Source organism: Leuciscus leuciscus (assembly GCF_965113295.1).
Source record: "Leuciscus leuciscus genome assembly, chromosome: 12".
In the NCBI taxonomy this organism is placed as follows: Eukaryota; Metazoa; Chordata; class Actinopteri; order Cypriniformes; family Leuciscidae; genus Leuciscus; species Leuciscus leuciscus.
The window spans coordinates 25,520,772-25,547,198 of record NC_138736.1 but is presented as its reverse complement, the minus strand read 5'-3'; the positions used below and the strand labels follow the sequence as shown (position 1 = coordinate 25,547,198).

General features: G+C 36.2%; 1 protein-coding gene and 1 long non-coding RNA gene across 5 annotated transcripts in view; both read left to right on the top strand.

Annotated features, from left to right (window-relative positions):
• ddah2 (DDAH family member 2, ADMA-independent) overlaps positions 1-25,813 on the top strand; it is a 42,909-nt gene extending 17,096 nt beyond the window's left edge. For all 4 annotated transcript variants that reach the window (XM_082186798.1, XM_082186799.1, XM_082186800.1 and 1 more), the window contains exons 4-6: positions 9,772-9,891; positions 10,038-10,181; positions 20,761-25,813. In XM_082186798.1, the coding sequence (XP_082042924.1) occupies positions 9,772-9,891; positions 10,038-10,181; positions 20,761-20,877 (381 nt within the window). In that variant the 3' untranslated portion in view covers positions 20,878-25,813. The remainder of the gene's footprint in view (positions 1-9,771; positions 9,892-10,037; positions 10,182-20,760) is intronic.
• LOC309511617 lies at positions 2,038-2,486 on the top strand. The gene is made up of 2 exons (XR_014210728.1): positions 2,038-2,345; positions 2,383-2,486. It is a non-coding gene; the product is annotated as an uncharacterized lncRNA (long non-coding RNA).
• Positions 25,814-26,427: the final 614 nt, after the last annotated feature.

The following is a 26,427-nucleotide window of genomic DNA, read 5'->3' as shown; positions in this document are numbered from 1 at the left end:
GGGCGTGGCCGAATTAAAAGTAATTAGCAAGCGTTTGAGATACTGGACATCCTGTTGGTTTTATACAAATTACTTAAACAGAGAATATTTGTTTGCAGTTTGAATCCGATCATTTAAAAGTACACACTTAAATGTGTATAAAGGTGTATGGCTCATAAATGTGTGAGAAGTATTCGCTGAGTTTTGTTTCAGTTTATAGACGTGCTCAAGAAAAAAAAGTTCACCGCGACGGAGAGGCAGAACGCACACCCTGTTTATTTTCTTTATTTTACAAAAGCACAATGTTTTGATTTGATTGTAAGTGGACACATACAAAAGTAGAAATATCACAGATTCTTTTTTTATATTTCTTTTTTCTGTATAACCATAAATGACGGAGTAATTTAAGTTTATTGTACTACAATGTGAAGAAAATCCAGCAAAACGCGGGGGCGCGTTTTCCGACCTCAGAGGGTTAAATAACTTGCGTTCGCAGCAAGCACAAGTTGTGATTTTTCCTGTGCACTTGCATATTAGTGTCAGCTGGGAAGGAAATATAGAAACCAGACCTCTTGGAACTTTAATTGAATGCATAGCGTTGGTAAAGCATACTGAAATTACATCCCTACAAATTTATTAGGCCCTACTGAAAATAAATGTATCGAATTTAAGAAAAGTAGCCTAAATGTTAAGACTGTAAGCCCTTTGCTTTTTTACGTAGCCTATAAAGGACTCTTATAGCCGACTTTGTGTTAATTTAATTTGTAGAGGATTTTTTTAACTCAAACATTAACACTGAAATAAATGAAACTAAATTATTGTAAATTAATTCAAACATTGACTTGCTATTAGCTAACATATGCCAGGAAGCAGCATTTGGATTTTGCGTTATGTATGATATTTAAGAATGAAATACAGTAGTCCCGCGTTGTTGTGGTCAGCGTAGGTTTCTTTAATGAATGAAATATAAAAATACAAAACATTTCAATAGAAAAATATTGAAAACAATTCAATAGGCCTATTTTACATTTCTACATTCCAGTAGAACCCCCGTTGCGCTGTACCACCGTCGGCAAAACCTTCTGAAGGTGATCGATGTAGTTATTGCACGCTGTTTTTGTCAGGCGATCTCTCCAGAAAGTCACTATGGCCTGAAGAAGCTCGTCTTTGTTCCATGGCTTAGCCTCACGTCTGACGAACTCTTTTAGTGCGTGCCAAACCAGTTTGATCGGGTTGAGATCTGGTGATCAGCGGGCAAGGTACGCCATTTTACGCGTTGGAATGTCACACAATAGGAAAGAAGACTTTGGAAATATGTACGTTAATATTAATGTTAATATTAACATTATCTCAGGAGCTGGCTTGAGTTGGCTTAAAGTGGGGGAGGGCGCATACTTTGCATTTGAATGTTGTGTGACATTCTAAAACATTTCACTAATGACGCACACAAACACAACTGAGAAACATTTTTCATTTTATCTTATAATAAACATTGGCTAGTTTATGTTTATATATATATAAACTAGTCAATGTTTATGATAAGATAAAAAATATTTCTCAGTTGTGTTTGTGTGCGTCACGCGTTAAATGTTTTAGAATGTCACATATCATTCAGATGCAAAATAAGCGCCCTCCCCCACTTTAAGCCAACTCAAGCCAGCTCCTGAGATGAGGCAGGCTAAACAGTATGGGATGGATGGGGGGGATGGGGGATGGGGGATGGGGATGGGGATGGGGATGGGGATTAATGCAGTGTTTCTGCTACTCCTCAGAATAAAAAATGCTATTATATGCAAGTAATTTTAGTGTCAAGGTAATAAGCAATGTTCATTATGCGTCAGTATTTACCGATAATTGCTGCAATAATAGCTGCTGCTCTCTGCCCCACTTAAAATTATTGGCAACACAAATTGTTTGGAACTATTGAGAGCTACACGAATCACATGACCGCACGGCGGCGAGATCACAGTTGGCTTGTTCGACTTGAAACGGCACACTGCACAGACCAATCGGTGAATGACATTAAAATACCGCAAGGGCGATTAGAGAGTAGACGGCTCTGTATGCTTTTCAATCGCTCTCGCGATTTCGCTCTATACTTTGATGTCATAAACTGATCGGTCTGTGCAGCGCCGGTTCAAGTCGAACAAGCCGTGTGTGTCGCAACCTCTTATATACTGTCTATGGTCGCAACTCTCATATTTAACGGCTCTGGTTCGTGCTTAGTAGATACCGCCAAGGCAAGTTCAAAACAAAGCGCGCACGTTGTAGGCTACTGTGATAGGTGGCTCGTTTGACCAGTTAAGTTTTTATCCACTCATAAATAAAAAGGAACGACTGATTTTGAAAATGTAGTAGAGTAAAAAGTAAGATATTTGACTTTGAAATGTAGTGGAGTTAAAGTAAAAGTCTTCCCAAATTTAAATACTTCAGTAAAGTACAGATACGCAAAAAAGCTACTTAAGTACAGTAACGAATTACATTTACTTCGTTATTGTCCACCACTGGCATTTTCAAACCGAACGGTTCGTTGGATCATTTTTCCTGCCGACCAAAATTTCGTTATTTCAAATGTAGGCGCGTTGCGCGTGGCAAGCGCGCTCATAATGTAGAGACGCCGGCGCGACCACAACATTGCCCAACATCAAATGGCAAACGTAATGTAAGCGGAACGAAACTGAGCTACTCGTTATTGTGTGGTTGACGGACCGTTGTTTATCAGTTTGGACCAGTGCAGCGCGAGCCGATCGGGATCATGCGACACTGTTACTACACAGCGCTAATAAGAGATCCAGTAAAGAAAGCATTTGAATTCGCCACAGAAGTAATAATATCGCTGCGAGATCTAGTGAGAAACATTCACATAGTTTGGCAGGAATATTAGGCTATAATGCCTTCAAGTAACATTACGTCGGTTTTATTTTGACATTATGAATACAATGCAAATGTTAATCTTAACTAAAATAAACATTTGTTTATAACTACTACAATATTACATTAAATTTTTTTCCAAGGAGCTGTTTTGTTTTATATGCTCCTAAGAAGAGCCAATTATAGCTCCAGAATTGCTCAAAGTAAAAAGAAATCATATTTTATGATAAAAAAAAGAAAGAAAAATAAATAAATCAAGGAAATTGGCATTTCTTTCTTTTTGCTGTATCGAAAACATAGCAAACCGTAACACATGTGTATCGTATTGAACCGAACCGTGAATTTTGGGGGGGGGGGGGCTCCATGTCCATTTTGCTTGGGGCCCCCAAATTCCTTCAAACGGCCCTGCATATTTCCAAAGTCTTCTTTCCTATTGTGTGACATTCAGTGGCGTAAAATGTGTGTTCTAAGTGTGTGTGATTGCACGCATTGTGTTTATCGTGTAGTAAAGAGTGGGTATCCACAACAAACTGGGATGGTTCGAGAGGCAAACGTGGACTGCCTGTGAACGTAAGGCACTTTATAACTAATTCAGTTGCCCAGAGATTCCCCCGCATGGCTAGCTGTGACGGCAAGCGGATCAAGGACAGGGTGAACGAATTTCTACGCTCCCCGAGGAATACTATTGCTCACCGACGTCTACAATATTAGATATGGTAGTCATCTCCATTTTAAAGTTAGAATTCTTCAATTTTTTTTATGTTTAAATTTTTTTTTTTACATATTTACATTTTGCTTGTGTCAAAATTAACAAATTATATTGTAGCTACTATTTTTGTAGCTAACGAAATTATGTGTCGAAAAAATAAAAAAGTGTTTTTACAAGACCTTGTGCTGTTTTTTATGTTTATTTATTATTATTATTATGCAGATGTAAATTCAGCCATTCTGTTGGATAAAAATTGTCCCTAATGTAAAATGGAAATGAATGGTAATTTTATTTTATAAATATAAAATATTTAATATAGGTTATAGGAGTTCTAAAATATTGCTACACCATTTTTGTTTGAAATGTATTTTTACATATTTTGCTTTCGTTAATGTTAACCAATTCTGTTGTAGCATAATAGGCCTATATTTTTTCCCTAAAAGTCTGTTTTATTCTCTGCTTTGTTTGTTTATATTTTTACATATTCAATTAGTCTCATTTTTGTCTTTTTTTTTTTTTTTTTTTTTGATCTTGCGCCATGTTTTTTTTTTTTTTTTTTTTTTTCAATAAACAGATAGGAAACTTACCTTTTAATATGCCGCAGTTGCTGCTGTTTTGCCCTGTCACTTGCGCCACCCGGTATAGTCATTTCGCGAACGACTTTGAAATTCGACTGGTTTATTTTTTCTGCGGCAGTAATTGGCATTGTGGTTGATTATTTATTAAAGAATTCAATTGATAATCATAACAACATGTAAGCCTATTTAATTCTGAATATAACAAAGAATGCTAAACCGACTAACATCGGTTAGTAACTGCAAGTCCTGAAAATGTTTTAATTTTACGGTAAATTATTTTAATTTATTTCACTGTTATGTTTCAGTTAATAAATCTACAAACACATTAAAATAACACGAAGTAAATGACAAGTAACCTATTGACATAGCCTTTCTAAATGATAGAAATACTGGGCACACAATGTTAACGTGTGTCTACATTGTTTAAATTTAATGAATTTGAATTCGTTTAACCACAATATTTATCTTGAATTTATCTTTGACCTCAGCTCAGATTACTGCCGCGGCAGATTACGTCATAAAGAGAATAAACTGACACTTTTCAAAGTCTGTGATTACAGCGCCACTCAGCGGTAAAAGGCAGCAAATACACATCCCAATTTTGCCGCCGCGGGAACGGCGGCGGTAAAAGTCTCATTCTGGTTGTCCACCATCTGTATTTGTATAAGCAACGTATTAAACTGCAAATTAACATTTATATTCCTTTATAATAAAAACGAAAGACCTATGTTACAGACAAATGAAAGACAACATTTCGTTGATTAGTTTTGGATAGATAACACATTTTTACTGTAAAATATCTGCCACCTCAAATAAGCTTTTGTTTACCAATTTTTGCTAATATGTTAAATATAGTATGTTTTGTCAATGTAGGCTATATTCGAAGTAATGAATCCTTTAATGTATACTTTAGTTTTTACAAAGAAAGATTACACTTCAATTGTTGTTGTAATTGTAACCTTTTTAATAAAAAAAAAATATTTACAAGGTAGATGTAAACAAATTTTAAAAGGTAAATATAAGCCTTTTCTTTAAATAATTTTTATTGTGTTTTATTATTGACAAATTTGGGGAGAGGATACATATTCCAAAACTGAAAATACAGTATGAGAATTAACTGCACAATTACTAGACATGTTTTCCTTGGATATTTATACAATTTGCAAGCAAAATTTGTGAAAAAAAATATAAAAAAATAAATTGACATGCTTCCAACTGTGAACCAATTTGGTAGAAATATATATATATTAGTGCTGTCAAACGATTAAAATATTTAATCGCGATTAATCGCATTAATGTCATAGTTAACTCGCGATTAATCGCACATTTTTATCTATTCTAAATGTCTCTTGATTTCTTTTTGTCCCATTATTTTTTTCTCATTTTAATGCTCTTATCAACATGGAAAAGTGGATCGGCTTGCTTTGTGCAAATGTTTTTTTTATTGAAAACAACATTGGCATACTGTAGTGTTCAATTTGACACTAACATTCTCACTTGGAGCAAATAATCTCTCACACAATGTAACACTGTCCATCAATAAAAGGGTGAAAGAAATACTGACGAGGTCCTGATATTGACGAGGGGCGGAGAATTTGCATCAGCTGTGTGTGCTTGGCCAACAAGTGGTATTTCAGACTGGACGTGCTGCGAAGCCTGCGATGATAGCTCAGTTCACAACGACAAAACACACAGATCACTTTGGTCTTGTCAATTGAACCATTTGGCCACTTTTTTAAAAATAAACTTTCCATTCAGAATCTTATTGGCATCCATTTCGCCGTCTCGCGCTCATCATTCATCCACTCAAAACGTAATGTTAAAGGCGCACACTGGACGAGAAGCGAAGCGCAGCGCGTCGTATTTAAAATTCGAACACATTATTCTCTATGAGTGTACACCACACCGGCGGCGCCATTCGGCGTTTTTATTGCTGGCCATAAACTGAGAAAGTGCGCGTCCGATGTGCGATACAAGTTGTAGACGCGGCTTCTCGTCCGGCCGGCTCGCAAGCCCAAACAAGTACGTGCGGCGTGCCTGTTGTTTTGTTTTCGGTCTAGCTAGATCCGGTGGTGTTGTAGTTTAACTAACGTTACTAGTTGTTGCAAAAGCATGTGAAAAAAAACTACAAAGTTTGTTAGGCGTTAATCACGCAATAAAAAAATTGACGCCGTTAAAATGGGTTTGCGTTAACGCCGTTAATAACGCGTTTATCTGACAGCCCTAATATATATATATATATATATATATATATATATATATATATTTCTCTTGCATTCTTTCTTGTGGCTATAGGTGACACACCTGAATGAATGGCTCATTAAGTATGCGGGCCCCATTGTCTCCTCAGGTGTGAACCACTACATATGCATGATGCTGTTGAATGGTTGACGCCCCTTGCGCATATTGCCTTTACAAACAAAAAGTGTTTTACAAGATTTAAATCAATGTATTGTGTTATGTGAATGATAAGGGCAGGATGATTTTCACATCATTTTGAAGAAAAAACTCTAGGCAATTACATCAATTAGTCAAAAGTCTTATTGTCACATATTTAGTATGTGTTTTGTGGCCTTATTTCAGAAACTTTAGTTTTTTGTTTTTTCAATAACCATGCATAAACATTATTCTCTCAAAAATACAAACATGTACATGCATGTTGCTCACATATTATGGTAGCCCTGTTTGTGCTAAATAGAGTGTAATTATACCTTTGCCATTAATATGTTTATAAGCAACTGAAAAAAGCACAAATGTCAGGGCATGTCAGAACATCTCAAGGACCCCAAAAACGCCTCAGACCCCAGAGGGTTAATGAGCCATTCATTCAGGTGTGTCACCTATAGCCACAAGAAAGAATGCAAGAGCAATATATATATATATATATTCTACCAAATTGGTTCACAGTTGGAAGCATGTCAATATTTTATTTATTTATTTTTTTTCACAAATTTTGCTTGCAAATTGTATAATATCCAAGGAAAACATGTCTAGTAATTGTGCAGTTAATTCTCATACTGTATTTTCAGTTTTGGAATATGTATCCTCTCCCCAAATTTGTCAATAATAAAACACAATAAAAATTATTTAAAGAAAAGGCTTATATTTACCTTTTAAAATTTGTTTACATCTACCTTGTAAATATATATTTTTTATTAAAAAGGTTACAATTACAACAACAATTGAAGTGTAATCTTTCTTTGTAAAAACTAAAGTATACATTTTATCATACATATTTCAAAGTTAAGGATTCATTACTTCGAATATAGCCTACATTGACAAAACATACTATATTTAACATATTAGCAAAAATTGGCAAACAAAAGCTTATTTGAGGTGGCAGATATTTTACAGTAAAAATGTGTAATCTATCCAAAACTAATCAACGAAATGTTGTCTTTCATTTGTCTGTAACATAGGTCTTTCGTTTTTATTATAAGGAATATAAATGTTAATTTGCAGTTTAATACGTTGCTTATACAAATACATTTTATTTCAACACATTTCAGTCAAAAAATAGTTTGCTAAAAGCAGATCATTCATTCACACACAGAAACGCAAGTTTTTGCGAGTTGTGGTAAACAGCGCATCTCATGCCGTTCATTCATTCACACAGAAACGCGATTTACTTGAGAATGAAAAAAAACTTACTACAGTATTCCATCCGTTGCTCCTCAAAATACCAGCACTTCTGAGGTATGTTTTCCATTATTATTATTCCTCACAGCGCTGCGAGACAGTGTAGACAAGTAATGATCTGAATAAACTTGATGTGTTTTCTCGAGCTGATATGGGGGCGTTCACAGTTTGTATGGGATCGTCTCAGTCATTTGCGTTTGAATAGCCCGCGCTCTCCGTGGGCGGGGCCGATTAAAACGTAATGAGCTGAGATGAGCTCGACTGGAATCGCTCTCTTTTAATACAGATTTCACAAGATGAGAATATTTGTTTTTTATATAAATTACTTCATTTAAAAGAAGAGAATTCAAGCTTCATGCCTGTGTGTCTGTATGCCTGTTTGACTGAGTATTCGCTGAGTTATTGTTCATTTTCGGACGCGTTTCAGAATGGACTTCACTGGCAGAGAGAAGGCAGAACTTGCTTCGTGTTTATTTTTCTTTATTTGGCAAAAAGCACAACACTTTGTTTTTATTGTGAGTATACACAAAAATAACACACATTTAACAGAATCGATTGATGTATGAAACTCCTATGGAAAATCAAAGTCAACAGAGTATTTATGAGTTTCTTTTACACTGATAAAAAAAAAGCGAGCTGGTATCGCCGGCGATACCGCCGACCTCAGGGGGTTAAGTAGGACTCCTTCGTCCGTGCTAGTCTCACGACAGGGGGCTCAGACTTACGCAGGGCACTGGAAGACAGCCGAGGTGGCGTGATTAGACTGGGGACCCCATTCGTCGCCATCCGACGTAACTCGGAGTGACCACGAAAGGGAACGTCTCGGTTACGTATGTAACCCTCGTTCCCTGAGTAGGTTACGTCTCCCTGCCACTTCCGCTGTACGGCTGGAACGCCTGAGTTCAGTCTCGGCTCCTCAGCGAAGACATATCTGTATGTTGCCAGCGTACTTCCTTATATACCCACAGGGTCGGGCGGAGTTACGCTATGCAAATTCCGCAGACCCATGGCATTTCATTGCCATTGGCTCGTTTTATATACTCAAAGATGATAGGCTTTCTGAGCGAAACCCCATTCGTCGTCATCCGACGTAACGTCTCCGTTCCCTACTCAGGGAACGAGGGTTACATACGTAACTGAGACGTTTTTTGGTGTGTGTTTTTTTTTTACCTTTTAAACTGTAATACCTCTACTGATGGCCCGATCTCCGTAAAAGTTTGCACGCTTCTTTAGAATAATATGGCGCACATGCTCAGCTAATTTGGTGAAGTTCTGCGTAGAGCAGACCATTTTTCTGTCATTTAAATGTCATTTTGCATAGGATAATATAGAGCATTTTTCACCTTTATAACAGTTAAAGCGCCACCAATGGCCTGACGTCCATAAAACTTTCCAAGCTTCTTTAGGATCACGTGACACATGCGCACAACCGATTTTGTGAAGTTGTATGCAAATCAGGCAGGAAGAGGGCCGCTTTCAGCCATTTCATGGGATTTGCTATAGAAATACATCATTTTGACACCTTTTTAACAGTTATAGCGCCACCAAGTGGCCAGTCGCCGTGTCCTTTTTCACTCGACCAAAGAATGAGCTCTTACATAGGTGTACTGAGTTTGGTGAAAATATCTCGTTCCGTTCACAATTTATAGCCAATTAAGTAAAAGGGCCTCCTCCCACTTCTAACGTTTTGGCGGCCCTTAGGGACTGTGAACCAAAATGTTCACTTTTTTTTATAACTATTCACAATCAGACTCCAGAGAATCTTGCTGCACTGGTTTGGTTCCGGTCAGGCCAAAAACCTAGGACTAGTTACGCTACACGCTTGATCCCCCAATTATTTATCAATGGGTTTGAACTGAATTCTTGCTTTTGTCCTTCTTGTTTTGTCAAATAATCACAATGTGCTTATTTATTTATTTATCGTTTGATATCACTGCAAAATCCTGTGCAATTACCAGCAAAAAGAAAAGATGTTGCTTGGTGCTGTGTGTTCAGGACTTTGCTGTGTCCACTGTGCCCGTGTGTGGAGGCTCTCGTCTGAAGAGCATCTGCTCCATGGGTGGCCCCAATACCATCATCATCAGTAACAGTGACGGGGCCAAAAAAACACTCAGAGTGAGTGTGCGCAAGTAAAATCCAAAACATGATCTCTACATTAATGTATATAGATGTATGCACTTTTTTTCTGAGGAGATAATCACATTATCAACAAGGATGTGCCAAAAGTACTTAGGCACAAGTATTGTGTTTTTGTGTTACAGGTGATGGAGCAGCTGACTGACCATCACTATGAGATCTTGTCAGTACCTGAGGAGGTTGCTGCTAACTGTGTATACATCAGAGGTCCTGCAAAAGTGGACTACCTCCTGCATCCCACAGCCGAAGAATGTCCCAACAGTATTCCTGTGAGTGAAGGAGGATGTACAGTAAAAGCATTTACATCAGAGAATAATCAACAACACAAGCCTGATTGATCAGCAGTTTTTTAAGACTAAAAATAACCCAACAAACTTTTTTGGGTCATTTTTGCATCCATCACTACAGATTTTTGTCAAGTTGGTCTTTGCGATTAATAGGAAAAATAAAACCATTATTCTAAATATTTTAATAAAATGTTAGTGTAACTCTGCACTTTCCTACATCTGTGATTCAGAGCAAAAGCATTTGGGTCTACTCAGTGAGGAAACAACAATAATCGATTGAGGACAGATTATGAAATGTCAGGGCCTTCAGCTGAGACATCCACTGTGCCCACATGTAGGCAAGATACTGCTGGTGTAGATCTGAGGTAGATAGACAAACAACCATTGAATGTGAACCATTGAACCAGTGATGTTTGCCACAAATTAAATATTGAAATAATGAAATATTCCTGGTACCAACAGTGCCAGAACTCTTTATTGCAGCTTTGATGTTATATACTATGTGTAGTACATTTGTCTCATTTGCTGTACATTACACTTAAGGCTGGGTGATACATAGATTATCGCAAAATCTTTGCTGATGTAAAATATTATGGAATATTGTTTATGTTGCGATAAACATAATGTTGCGATAATGTTAAAAATGTTGTTTATAAAAGCATTACGCCAGTTTCATTCACCTTTTTTGTCTCATGACTGACATCAGATAGGTGCTGCTTTCAAATGCTACTGTGCGTATTTGTGAAAGCTCTTGCAGCTTTAAGCATTGCAGGTCAATCACAGACATGTCTGAGCACATGAACAATGTGGCCAATCAGAGCTGTTTAGGTTAGTTAGTGGCGCATCCACTTAATACGTTCACACTGATGACATTGACAGCTTCAGTCAATTATAAAGGGAGCGTTCTTTGCTCATGTTCTGTTTGTAACCTATTCACAATTTGAAAAAGAATATTTTGCATGCTACTCCCTTCACACTGCAAAGTTTCTGGATTGACAACCGTATTTTAATGTGGAATTGAATCAGAAAATGTGGTAATTGACAGTGATTGCACATTTTATATACATTTGCTGCTGTGCATAGCAGGATCATGAGCATAATAATACATCCTTGGGACTGGTAAATATTGTAGTTGCTTGGTGAATATTGTTGAATATTGTGAATATAGTTGACTGGTGAATATCAGTGTAGTATTTAAGTCCTGCATCCATTGAAATTCTTCTGAATGTTTTGAATGCCCCAATGTCTAAATGTTAGTGACTTTTTGAGTAAATTAAAATCTTAAGTCTAGCATTTGCATCAGCTGACAGTTTTGTCTGCTGGCAGGTAATAGAAGAAACGGTTAAAGTAAAAGGGAAAAAGCTGCAGGTAAACAATCAAATAATTAGTCCACAGACTCCAGTTTAAGTCCACCCAGAACAGTAAATAATGATTAAAAACAATGTTGGGAACAATTACACATCAGGAAAAGATACCATATATTGCCAGAATTCAAATGTCTAACTAATCGTCATCCAGTTGTCCCAATACCAAAAATACATAATGCAAAAATACATAATGCATTACCAAAAATACATAAATCTACCATAGATCCTCCTAGACCCATAGTTTCTGGTATTGGCTCACTCGCTGAAAAGTTATCAGAATTTATAGACTCTCATTTACAACAAATTGGTAAAACAATTACCTTCCTACCTAATAGAGACTACAGAGTCTTTTAAATAAATTACAATTGCATTCGAATTAAGATGACCAAGATTGGTTAGTAACATTGGACGTATCATCTCTATACACTTCGATTCCACATAAAGAAGGTTTGGAATGTTTTTTTTTCTACAAACTCTACAGAATTCTACATTACCCACACAATTTATTTTAGACTTGACTAAATGTATATTGACTAAAAATATTTTTTTTATTTGAAAAAGATTACTACCTTCAAATACAAGGCACTGCTATGGGCACTCCCTTAGCACCAAGCTATGCAAATCACTTTATGGGTAAATTAAAATTAGACTTCATTTACAACAACAATCAGTTTGGGCACTGCATTAAGTACTTGGCAAGATACATTGATGACTGTGTCCTTATTTGGAAAGGAAGCGAAGAGTTTTTGAACACCAGATTAGACTCAATTACATTATAAATTGAAAAATACTTATCTATACATTTTTTGGATGTTTTGATATCAAAGATCAACAGTTATTAAAAATACATTATTTTTCGGCGATAGTCATCACCCGTTACTTTTGAAAATCCTAATTGTTGGTGATTTGAATATACATGTAGATAACGAAAAAGATGCATTTGGATTGGCATTTAAAGACATTCTGAACTCTATTGGAGTTAGACAACACGTGTCAGGACCTACTCATTGTCATAATCATACTCTAGATCTAATATTATCACATGGAATCAGTGTTGATCTCATTGAAATTCTACAGCAGAGCGATGACATCTCAGATCATTATCTAGTCTTGTGTATACCATCTAGCCAAGGTTGCAAAGCTGACTAATAATATTCCTGATCAGTTTCATCACCTCAGCATCCCAGATAGCTTAGAAGCACTCGATATTGTGACAGAAACTTTTGACTTTCTCTTTTCCAGCACTTTAGACAGAGTTGCTCCTTTGCGCTTAAAGAAGATTAAAGAAAATAGTCCGGCCCTTAAGAGAGCAGTCAAAGCAGTGCAACTGGAAGAAAACACAACTTTTTTCATATTTCATGGAAAAAGAGCACGATTGTGTACAGAGAGGCCTTAAAAGCTGCTAGATCTGCTTATTTTTCAACCCTTTTAAAAGAAAATAAAGCCCTAGGTATTTATTTGAAACAGTGGCTAAATTAACAAAAAATAAAGCTTCAACCCCAGACGTTTCCAAGCAGCACAGCAGTAATGACTTTATGAACTTCTTTACTTACAAGATTGATAATATCAGGGAGAAAATTATAACTATGCAACCGTCTACTACAGTATCGCATCAGGCAGTGCATTGTAGTCTCCTTGAGAAAAAATTTGATTCATTCATTCATTGCTATAGGAGAGGAAGAATTTTCTAAACTCGTTAAATCATCTAAATCGACAACATGTATGTTAGACCCTATACCCGACTAAGCTATTGGAAGAGATGCTTCCAGAGGTCATATATCCTCTTCTTAAAGGGATACTTCAGGATTTAGCATTAAGCTTTGTATTAGTAGAAAACCTGTAGTATTTTCAAATTACTGTGCTTTCCACCCTCATATCCCCCTGAGATGAGAGATTTATGTATTTTTTGTCTGGAAAAAATCCTCCGATGACGCAAAAATCGTCATTTTGCGTCATCGGAGGACTTTTTGGCCAGAGGCTAAAGACTACAGCCAGTAGGAGGAGCTGTTCCGCATGTTTTCAACCCGCCCATAGAGGGTGGGATCTCACTCACAGAATGTACACACAATGTCAGCCGTCTTTCTTTGGAAGCTAAGCTAAAAGGCTCTTGTTCTGGGGACAAAGCTGAGTAGTAGGAGAAAGCTGAGTAGTAGGGGTTACCATACTCTTTTTCCCGGACATGTCCGGCCGTCGAGATCGGCCAAAATGTCCGGGATTCGGCTTTTGCTTTCTGCAGTCGCCATTCATCGTTTACATGCACACCTTTTGTTTCAATCTAACTGAATTCATTCCGATTGGTGAATCTGAATGTAATGTTTACATGAACGCTAAACAAGTGATCGGTTGATGTGCGTTTTAACATTGCTAAGAAAATTCCCGCTCCTCCGTGAGAGATACGAGATCGGTGCATCTCAGTAATCACGCCACCGGCCTCGCGCCCTTCTCCCGCGCCCCTCAGCCTCATCCTGCTCGCCACAGTAAACAAACATAATGAATGGCGACTGTAGAACGCAAAAGCCGAATCCCGGACATTTTGGGCGATCTCGAAATCCTGGGGAGACTCACTAGTAGCCTAGCCTTGTTGTTTTCAACTGCGCTCTCTTACCGGTAGGCGTGGCTTGGGAGTGGCCTCCTAGGGCAGCGAAGCAAGTGCATTCTGGGAGTTGTTGTCTTTCATCCACATAAGCCAAAAATACATTTTCTGGCTTTTCTCAGTCTAGAAAGCTCCAAATTCAAAAATAATTTCACATTTCTTCTACATGAATCTATTTTAAATACACATTCATCTTTCCAGAGGTGAAGTATCCCTTTAATATCATTAATTCATCTTTGTCATTAGAATACGTACCAAAAACTTTTAAGCTGGCTATGATTAAACCGCTTGTTAAAAAAACTCAACTTGATCCTACAGAATTAGTCAATTACAGACCGATCTCTATTCTACCTTTTCTGTCAAAGATACTAGAAAAGGCAGTATCCTCACAACTATGTTCCTTTTTTTAAAGAAATGGTCTCTGCGAGGATTTCCAGTCAGGATTTAGACCGTACCATAGTACTGAGACAGCTCTCATCAGAGTCACAAATTATTTGCTCTTATCATCCGATCGTGGTTGTATCTCTCTATTAGCGTTACTCGATCTTAGTGCTGCATTTGATACTACTGACCACAACATTCTTTTAAATAGACTCGAAAATTATGTTGGCATTAGTGGAATTGCATTAGCATGGTTTAAATCATACTTATCTGATGTTATCAGTTTGTAGCAGTAAAAGAAGAGATGTCTTATCGATCAAAAGTTCAGTATGGAGTACCACAAGGCTCAGTGCTAGGACCTTTGCTGTTCACTCTGTACATGCTACCCTTAGGAGATATCATTAGGAAGCATGGCATTAGTTTTCACTGTTATGCTGATGATACTCAGCTCTATATTTCTTCACGCCCTGACGAAACTTACCAATTCACAAAATTAACGGAATGCATAGCTGATATAAAAAACTGGATGACTAGTAATTTCCTACTACGGTACTTAATTCTGAAAAAACAGAGATTCTAATTATTGGACAAAAAAAACGTACTCGCTTAACAACCTAGAATAATGTCTAACACTTGATGGCTGCTCTGTCAAGTCTTTGTCGTCGGTTAGGAACCTGGGTGTGCTCTTTGATACATATCTTTTATTTGAAAGTCTAGTATCTGTAAAACCGCATTTTTCCAACTTAAAAATATATCTAAATTACGTCATATGTTCTCAATGACAAGTGCGGAACAATTAGTTAATGTGTTCATGACATCAAGGCTAGATTATTGTAATGCTATTATGGGTGGTTGCCCTGCACGCTTAATAAACAAACTACAGCTGGTCCAAAACGCAGAAGCTAGAGTTTTTACTAGAACCAGGTAGGGCTGGTCCGAGTACCATTTTTTGAGCTTCGAAGCTTCGGTAGTAATGAACATCGAATATTCAAAGCTTCGGAGAGAGGGTGCTGAACATATTCTTCTCTAGTAAAGGTAGGAATCTCTATGTGTCTGTCTGTCTGTTTGCATTTTGATTATTTCGAGAACCGTTCATCCAATCGACTTCACAAGGGAGTGCGGTGTCGCATTTGGTGCAATATAGATGGACACGCGAGACGCGAAGCGGCGTGCCTCACACGGGCAGGGCTTATATGCTCCGAGAATGGACACTGCACTAGTGATATAAAACACACACACACAGGTCTGTTAACTTAAGCAATACTTTTAAGGAAGTCTAATATTTTTCTGACTAACAAATTACTGACACAGTAAAGGGTAGATTTAAATAAAGAAAAACGAAATTTTTATAAAAAAAAAACGAAATTTAAATAAAGAAAAACGAAATTTAAATAAAGAAAAACGAAATTAAGTTAGATTGATAATAATGGGTAAAAAGGCTAATACATTTTGTTTCTATTATTCTATTTTCCACAATCTCAAAGCAACGCAGCTTAACCCAAAATACAAGCTCAGGCATGCACTTCTGTCCATACAATCTCCGCTGTTCTGCGTTCTAGCCAGAGAATACTCCCATTGCAGGAACACTTTAGTAGGCCAAGAAGAAGCAAATATATTTATTAAAGGAGAAGTTCACTTTTGAAAAAACTTTTGCTGATAATTTACTCACCCCCATGTCATCCAAGATGTCCATGTCTTTCTTTCTTCAGTCGAAAAGAAATTAAGGTTTTTGATGAAAACATTCCAGGATTTTTCCACATATTATGGATTCCATTGGGACCCAAACGGTTCAAGGTCCAAATGACAGTTTCATTGCCGCTTCAAAGGGCTTTAAACGATACCAGACGATGAATAAGGGTCTTATCTAGCGAAACGATCGGTCATTTCAAAAATAAAATAAAAAGTTGACGTTTTATAAGCACAAATGTTCGCCTTGCTCTGTTCTGTGATGCGCGTTCGTGACGTCACGTAATACGCAATTACGTTGAAAAGGTCAAGTTTGATGTGTTTACAAATGTGCGGAAGGAGGACCATATAAACATTTTCAAATGTATTTGTGTCAGTTTATCGTTTAAAATGCCCATTTCGTGTGCGCATCCTGAGTGTTTTAATATTAAAAAGCCAAAAAGAACATTTTCTTCAATTTTTCAAGCGTGACCTTTTCAACGTAATTGCGTATTACGTGACGTCACGAACGCGCATCACAGAACAGAGCAAGCCGAACATTTGTGCTTATAAAACGTCAACTTTTTATTTTATTTTTGAAATGACCGATCGTTTCGCTAGATAAGACCCTTATTCATCGTCTGGTATCGTTTAAAGCCCTTTGAAGCGGCAATGAAACTGTCATTTGGACCTTGAACCGTTTGGGTCCCAATGGAATCCATAATATGTGAAAAAATCCTGGAATGTTTTCATCAAAAACCTTAATTTCTTTTCGACTGAAGAAAGAAAGACATGGACATCTTGGATGACATGGGGGTGAGTAAATTATCAGCAAAAGTTTTTTTAAAAGTGAACTTCTCCTTTAAGTATAACGAGGTTGGGTTCCTTCAATTGTCCATCCTATTAAAAATGGCTAGGCTATATAAGATAATTGTAAAAAAAGAGTATTGTATTTCATCAGATTTTATAGTGTAAAACATATTCAAGCGCGAATGAGAACCATTTCGAGGGGGATGCCAGGTGTGCAAAAAAAACAAAACAACCACCGAATATTCAAATGTCAAATTTTCAAATCGAATACCAACCCACCGAACGAATATTCGAATATTCGGGTCCAGCCCTAGAACCAGGAAGTATGACCATATTAGCCAGGTTTTGTCAACACTGAATTGGCTCCGTTAAACATTGTATAAATTTAAAAATATTGCTGATTACTTACAAGGCACTAAATGGTTTAGCTCCCCAGTACTTGACCGAGCTCTTAACGCATTATAGTCCTTCACGTTTATTGTGATCTCAAAATTCAGGCCAGTTGATAATACCTAGAATATCAAAATCGACTACTGGCAGTAGATCCTTTTCCTATTTAGCACCAAAACTTTGGAACGGTCTTCCTAACATTGTCCGGGAAGCAGACACATACTGTCAATCTAGATTAAAAACAAATCTCTTTGACCTAGCATACACAACACATTATAGACTTCTATAATTCAGTGTTAGGCAATAGGCTGCATAGATTAGGTCAGCCGGAACCGGGAACACTTCCCATAAATCCTGATGTACTTGTTACATCTTAAGAAGGATGGTACCTACGCTAATATTGGTCTCTCTGCTTATCCCGAGGTTTACCGCAGTTCGCCGGATCCAGGCCATATCCAGATCTGATGAAGGACCTGCGCCTGGACAACGCAGTCCTGAAGTGTTTTACCTCCGTACAGATAAAACGTTGTCGGGATAATTCCGGTTCACGTGGCTTCATGGAAGCGATAAATAATTATTTATTATACATTTTTACGGCCAGACAAGTAGTTTGTTGAGGGTTGGTTTGTAAAGAAGGACTACACGTCTGCGCACATATATATTCAAATGCGCATACCTATAGACTAAACACGTGATGTGCATTTGCACGCCGTCAGCGTTTTCGCGGGTTTGCGTTTTTGAGGTATGCGCAGAGATTACCTTTTTTTCTAAAAATAATTTAAGGCTTACATCTTTGAATCTATTTCAGGGTTTGCGTTCTCGTGTTAGAACGGTGTCATGTTAGGGGCCCCTAAGTTAATAACTAATGAAGTGAATCAATCTATCAAAACTAACTTTAGCTGGACAACAACTTTATTCTAGAGCTTTATCTCTGTTACTGTAATTTATTATTATGACTGTAAAGCTGCTTTGAAACGATCTATATTGTTAAAAAAAATTATATAAATGAAGGTGACTTGACTTGACTTGAAAAAAGGTTTACCTTTAAGCCAACTATATAGACTGAGAGGTATTTGCGCTTCAGAAGAGGAATTTGATGAACAATCCAAAATTATTGGCAATCGCTTTAACTCAAGAGGATACCCACGAACTTAGTTTAAATCAGCGTTTGATAAAGTAAAAAAAAAGTTAAAGAATTCAATTATTGAATAACGATCAAAGAAAAAGAAAAAAACCTTCTCAGTAAATTACATTTTTATTTACACTAAACAAAGTTACCAGATTAAATCTATGGTCAACAAATATTGGTTTATTCTAGCGTCAGATTCTTCATTAAAAGACACTTTTAAACATCCTCCAGTGTTCACCTATAAGAGATCTCAAAACTTGGCGAACATGCTAGTCAGATCAGATGTCATACATGACAAAAAAAAACATACATTCAAGGTTGTTTTCCATGTCGGAATTGCACATCATGCTCTTCTATTTTACAATGTAAAAATTGTACGTGTTCTTCCACAAAAATAATATACCACATTAAATCCTGCATAACATGTTAGAGTAAAAATGTAATCTACCTACACCAATGTCCATGTCCATTGATATATGTTGGAAAAACGTTTATAGATCATTTTTTTTAAATAATTTTTTTATAAATGTCATCTTTTCCTGATGTGTAATTGTTCCCAAAATTTTTTATCATTATTTACTGTTCCAGACGGACTGGAGTCTGTGGACGAATTATTTGATTGTTTAACTATGATCACAATCACCTGAAGACCTGCTGCGTTATATTCTATATAGTTGAGAATAAGTGAAATTGTCATGATGAAGGCAAAGACCTGAAACGTTTGTATAATCTTTATCTCTTGTTTGTAATAAAGTATTTTTTTAGAGTGCAGACATATTTTGCATTTTTGTACTGTTATATTTGTAGCAAATTAGCTCAAGTGAAATATGAATAATTAATCATAACTCGTAATTATTTTTAAATATTTGGAACAGTTAATATAATTAATATTACAATCAATTAACATGTTTGTCCAGCAAACACTGAGGGTTAATTGTTAATTAATTCTAAGAAATGATCATTTCCAGGGTATGGGAAATAACTTACCTACTCTACAGTACTACCCAGAACATGTAGACAAAATCTGCATGATTAGGGACTCCAGTATATGAGCATGAACCACAAACAACTATAAATGTGACATGAACAAGCCTTTATTAACTAGACTAAACACTTAAACTACATACACATAAATACATGCATACAGTTAAGCAATTGAAAGAGAGCTGAAACAGAATACAGGAAAACAATAGTTGTAGCATCATTTGAAATTCAGCAGATCAGCAGCCTTGAGCAAAGCATCAGTTTTTAGTTCCAACACACCCTTCTTTAAAAGGGTTTAGGATACTTAATGTATCAAACAATAAGTTTGATACTTGCATGTCTCGCCCATTTTATTGAGGCTCCAGTTGATCTTTGCTGATGTTGTCTTAATGAGAGAGAACCAGTGGGAGTCAGAGGATCTTTGGTGAATGGAAAGACAATGACACAGCCTGGCACAAACTTAGAAAGGTCCTTAGAAGACTTCTAGCTCAGCATCATCTTCACATCAGGATTTCTCAGAAAGCGGAAAAACAGGCGTGATCTTGTGATCAGTGATTTTTAAAGTGTGAAGATGTCACACCCTCAGGATTTGAGAGTGTCAATAAGTTGTTCCCCTTGGAGGGAAATTTTACAATCCTTTGTGTTCTAGCAGGGCAATTGGATATGTAATTTGATTGGGAGTTTAAGAAAAGAACCTTCAAGATTCTTATAATACTAATGCATCACAGAGTTAGCAAAATTTAATGTAAATGAACAAATGGGGAACGAAGATTGTAGCTCTCAGAGACCAAACATGCTAAACGTGATTTTGGTTTACCATCATATGCAAGTCTGAAACATTAATCCAAGAGTTTAAAAGAGAAAATGAATACATAGGTCAAACCCCATAAAAGGAAAATCACGAAATGGAAAAATTAGATACATGTTTATACATTTTTCAAGTGGTTATATATAGAATTAAAAGGGTTTATTTGTCCTTTTCAACAAGAATTGAGTGAGTCACAACTCTCTGCAAATTCCTTTTGGTCATAAACCTTATCAGTCTTCATGTGTCCTGTAACCATAGACCTGGTTCTGCCAGTGTGTTAGCTTAATTTAGGATGATAGTTGCAGATTCCGGGGGATGGGTCACAGACCTTTGTTGGGAGAGTGAGTTTGCTGGATTATTCGTTAAATATAATGAATAATTTGTGTGAGTCTGATTAGTCCAGATGCTACATATTTACTTATTCTCTGTTTCAGGCCTTCCAGCGTTTGACAGACTACACCCTACTGCCCACAGCCTGCAGTGAAGCCTCCAAACTCGGGGGAGCACTGTCCTCCCACTGCCTTCTCATTAACAAGAAATCCAACTATTAAGGCACTCCAGTACAATCTCTGCATAGTCAGATTCTCGTTTACTTTGTTTACATCTTTTCTTATAGTCAGCTGTTAAAGGAATAGTTCACTTACATTTTTTAATTCTGTCATCATTTATTCATCCTCAAGTTGTTTCAAACCTGTATGAATTTCTTTCTTCTGCTGAACACAGATATTTTGAAGAATGTCGGTAACCAGACAGTTGATGGACCCCATTGACTTCCATAATAGGAAAAAATACTATGGAAGTTAATGGGATCCATCAACTGTTTGGTTACCGACATTCTTCAAAATATCTTCTTTTGTGTTCAGCAGAAGAAATTCCTACAGGTTTGAAACAACTTGAGGGTGAGTAAATGATGACAGAATTTTCATTAAGTGAACTATTCCTTTAAGTGTGTGGTTTTAGGCAGATATGTTTTATAGCCCAGTTAGAACTGGTTTGCTGTAGTCTGCAACTATCCAGTTGTTCTCATATGTTAATTTTACATATTCATCCTTAACTGTCTAATCTGCTTAGATCATTAGAATGGACACACATTATGAGAGTATTATAATAAATGGCACTTAAATAAACAACAGATGAACTGGTCACTCACAATGGAACTGACCAGTTAAAGTGATGGTTCACATTTAAAAAAAAAAAAGTTCTTTCATTATTTACTCACCCTCATGTTGTTCTAAACCTGTATGTTTTTTGTTTTGTTTTTGTACTAATTCAGGGGTTCTTAATTCCGACCCTTAAGGTTCACTTTCCTGCACAATTTAGTTCCAACCTTGATCAAACTCATCAGCCTGTAACTCTGTAGTACGTAGTCTAGAAGCTTCCTCACTCATCGTTCTTCACGGTGCAATTCGAGAATTGAGATGTCCTTCAAGATGGCTTTCTTTGATCAGTTACCAGTGCTGCGTTCCAGTCCAAAATTGTCATGCCCTTCACTTGCTAACTTCCCTCCGTCTCGTTCACTCGGATGTACGTCATTGCGAGTGCCCACTACTGGCGGAAACTGTAATGGGCTGAATTGGAACGTCCTAAGCCCTTGATCACTTGGAATCAGCTGTGGAGTTGATTTATTATTTACATTTTTTTCCCTTTGAGAATTTGTTTAATGCAGCATCCAAATGTTTATAGGTGTGTTTGGGTTGTTTTAAATATAAAAAATATATAATTAATATATCATAAAGTTGACTGTGTGGTGGTGATTAGACGAGATATATGGTGACGTCACAATCGTGTTGCATTGTGGGACATATAGGTGACTGAAGTGTACATTTGAAGCAGACTCGCTCCCTCGGTCAAGATCGAGGGAACGAGGGTCTGTCCATATAAACTTCCCTCGTCCACTTCACGAAGTGGAACGCACTTCAAAATGGCGGCAGGGATTCCCCCGAGGGGAAGTGCTTAGGGAAGTTCGCAAGTGCGTGTCTAAAAGTGGACTGGAACGCAGCACAGGTAACAGGCTGGAGGAGTGAGGAAGCATCAATTTGAGTATTGAGAAGCACCACGTAATTAACTTTTTCAAGGGCCCATACCAGGAAGGTAGTTGAACAAACTCAGGGTTACAGGATTAATTTCAATTTGACAAAACCAAACCAGTCCAATCAGGCTTTGTTGGTACCATAACACTGACCATCAACTTTCTGTCAACTCAAGCCTTTGATCCTGACTTGATGAATAACTGTGGTCACACATGAAAGTGTGACATCAGTAGCGAACAGCCAATCACATGACGTAAAAACAAACTGTTTCACTTCTCTCTTCTGCCAAAGATTAAGAGATTGAAAAATAGGAAAAATATAACCACAATTACACAGCAAGTAAAGTTGTCCATAAAAGAGGACAACTGAAAGAAAACATCTTGCTATATCAGTGCAAGTGAAAGGTTTGAAGTTTATATACACTGTAAACCTGAATAAGTTACTATCTTTTTTTTGTTGCTCAAGTCTTTTGCCATTTTAATAAAGACAGCAAGTTGACATGAGTCCATTTTGCTGGTAGAAAGCATTTTGATTAACCAGCTCACAGATGAGACAGCCCTGTTTCTTAAAATTAATGATTAAGTTCTGCATGCAATTGAAATAATTCAGTTGTTTTCTAAGACTTTAGGCCTATTCTTTCACATTCAAAAATTTGATATATTTGCTTTAAAGGACTGTACTTATTTTATCCATTGATGATATTCCCGTTGATGAAACCCTGTTAACTATTTTGTAGTTATTATTTCCAGAATACAATAGTTTCTTTGACTGTTAATTAATAAATAAATAAAAGTAATATCTGGTTGTTTCTCAAGCTGAAGGCATTTCAAGACTGACATTTGTTGCTTCCTCCATACATCTAGATAAAAATACTGCCACGTATTGACCAATTATATATATATATAAAAATCCACTCGAATAATACATTTAATTACATCAAATTAATTGGTTAAAAGACTCAATGAAAGACTTTAAAACGACTTAAAATACTTTTTTTTCTGACTGGTTTCTGGTTAATGTGTACCTATAAAATAGATAAAACTAAAAGTTTGTGCCTTTCATGGTCAAGATTTGTTGGTATATTCCGCAGATAATTGTCACTTTTTTTTAGAGCGTGATAAAGGAATGGTTTTGGGGTTTGTCAGTTGTTCAATTGACATGGATCCCATGATTTAAGGATTTCTTAAATTTTTCTGACCCCCCTGCAAATTTGTGCCATTCATTCTGGTGTTGTTTCTCTGTGTACAGGTGTAATCTATTTCCCTGACTTACTTTTACCCAGTCAATACTGTGTGTTGTAATATTTTTACAAGTTAAAATTATAACAAAGCTGTTTTGAAAAGAGATGGCCACCAAACCGTACACTATTACTGGACCAAGTATGTTGGTGATCTTAATTAGGAGAATATTTTGTTGTAATATCCTAGGGAAGAACAGGGATGGTAGTAACAATGTTTGTTTGAGCATCAGTAACTCGGTGGTAATTTGTGATAGATCTCTCAAACTTTAATACACGGTAGCTACATTTGTGTACTACAAATAAAAGTCACTTGGATGTGTACTACACAATCACAGATTATGTGAGTTAATGTCAATTTCAAAGATTTCCATTGTTACAAGCTACCCCACTACTAGGGTGGGGTGTAACACTAGCCTGGATAGATGTAACAATGAGAGGTGATTTGCTGAAATAAGATGAACACTATCTAATTTATGCAATAACTTTATTGAAGAACAAAGAAAAATCACTTTTGAATAAAGTTAATTTAAAGTGACAAAAAAATTATATTTTATTTCTTTTAGGACTTTAAATTTTGCACAAAACAACTGCCTTGAGTGCTTTGCGGCATCACATCATAAAAAAAAAAATATGTTCAATTGAGGCAAATGTTTTTATCTGATAAGAGACTTGCACATAAACTACGATGAAAACATATTTACCACATACATCCTTAACAGGATGTGATTAATAACTGGACTGGAATCATCATAAGGGGTTGGTTGTAACATTTTTAATGAACTATTACCAACCCAAACAGCCAAAACATAGCTAACTCTTTTTGCATGTATGCAAAGCATCAAATTAAACTAGAGAAACAGCTACTTTAGGTTATGCAAGTCAAATAATTGTATCTATAATGAAATGGTTGCTAGGCAAAATATAATCCTGACGATTTACTTCTCGTCCTGAAAATGTTTTTTTTGTTTTTGTGCATACAATCTTCAATATTGCTCACAGTCACTTCTCCTTTGAGCTCAAAAAGGTGATGGGAGTGTATGATATTGATGACATCACCATAGCTCTGTTCTAACTTGTTAAACTGACAGTGTTACAACACTCCCTGCTCTCCCCCTATATATTTGTTACAAATAAGATGATAGAAATTTCTTTCAAGATAATACATTTTGTCATTTTAAACACTTTCTTTGTATATTTAAGGACACTGATGTGAGCTACTCTTTTTGTTCTTTCCCACTGGAAACTGTGCCCCATCTTTTGTTGGCATTGTAGCTATGTGAAAAAGCTGTAGGATATGCATGTTTATAGTTGACAAATTCATTCAGATTTTTATATATATATATATATATATATATATATATATTTTAATACCTTTAAGGTATGATAACTTCATCTTAAAAATTCTATCAGTTAAATTTTACAAACACAGATGGTAACTGTACTATTAAAAAGCTATAAAGTGTAAACTCTTCTACAGGTCTTTTTGTAAAAAGGCATGTTTATTTTTGGACTGACTCTTAAATATTTTTTATTACTACTACTTTTTTTCATTTTGACCCCCTTGACTCTACTATTGTTCAAAGAAAAAAACTTCAGAAAGTATTCAATGGGGGAAAAAAATAGAAAACAAATTCTAACCAATGTGCACTGCTTCAAAGCAGACACAAATCAGTCTCCGCATGAAGTCAAAAGGTGTGTTATGAATATGAATGTCAAAACGATGTGTGTGTTTGACTTCATGCAGCTCTGCGCAGACCGAACGGTGTATGATATCAAAGTACCGCGAGAGTGATTCAAAAGCATTTGAAGCCCCATGCCCTCTAATCGCTCTCGCGGTACTTTGATGCCATACACCGATCGGTCTGCGCAAAGCTGCGTGAAGTCAAACACACCCATCGTTTTGACATTCATATTTAGTTTGAATGCAGTCACGGGAACGAAGCATCTAACGGTATGCATCAGCCGCATTCCCAATGAAGGCACTGCCTCCTAAAAAATTGGATGAGAAATAATTGTACAAAAAATAAAATTAAGTCAATTAAGAAATATGAGACTGAACAGTGTATAGACACTTTTTAAAGTGACATTGTCCAACAGCAGTTAAGGTTTCAGCAGGAGGCAGCATCTCCTGAGTTTATAGAGCCCCAAAAGCCCAAAGTATATTTAAAGTATTGTTGGACAGCTATAAAGTAAAACAGTGGAACAACACATAGAAAATGCTAACATTTTCTGTCAATAACAAAACCCTTCATATACAATTTATTCAATTACACAACATGTTTTGGAAAAAAATAAGCTATATATCACATACACCTGTGAATAATGTGGACTTCTGGGATTTTTTTGTCATTGTATTTACTGACCAGAAATGTAGACTACATGATATAAATTTGTATATTTAATCTGCTTTTTATTTTCAGACAGATGTTTTAAAAAGATTTTTTTTTTTTTTTGGCAGATAATGTTAAATGTGACTAAAACCTTATTATTGTGGCCTTGAATACTACAAAAAGAAAAAACTTAATTACCTTAGATTGGCCTGTCTGATGTATCAAAGTAAACAAGTACTAAAAAAATTCACATAAAATACAAAAAAATCTGAAAATGTTATGGTGTGCATTAAGAAAACATGCTTAAACTTAAGTTTATATATTTGGTTTTAAGATCACATTACGTTCACTTAAAGTAATCCAAGATTTATTTTTAATCATGTTTTTTTGTTTTACCTGGAAAATGTGTAAATGTTAAATGGAAACAAAAATATATATAAACATCTGTCAAACACTATGGTTTTAAAAATATAGCCATTTTATCTTTTCAGTTATACCATT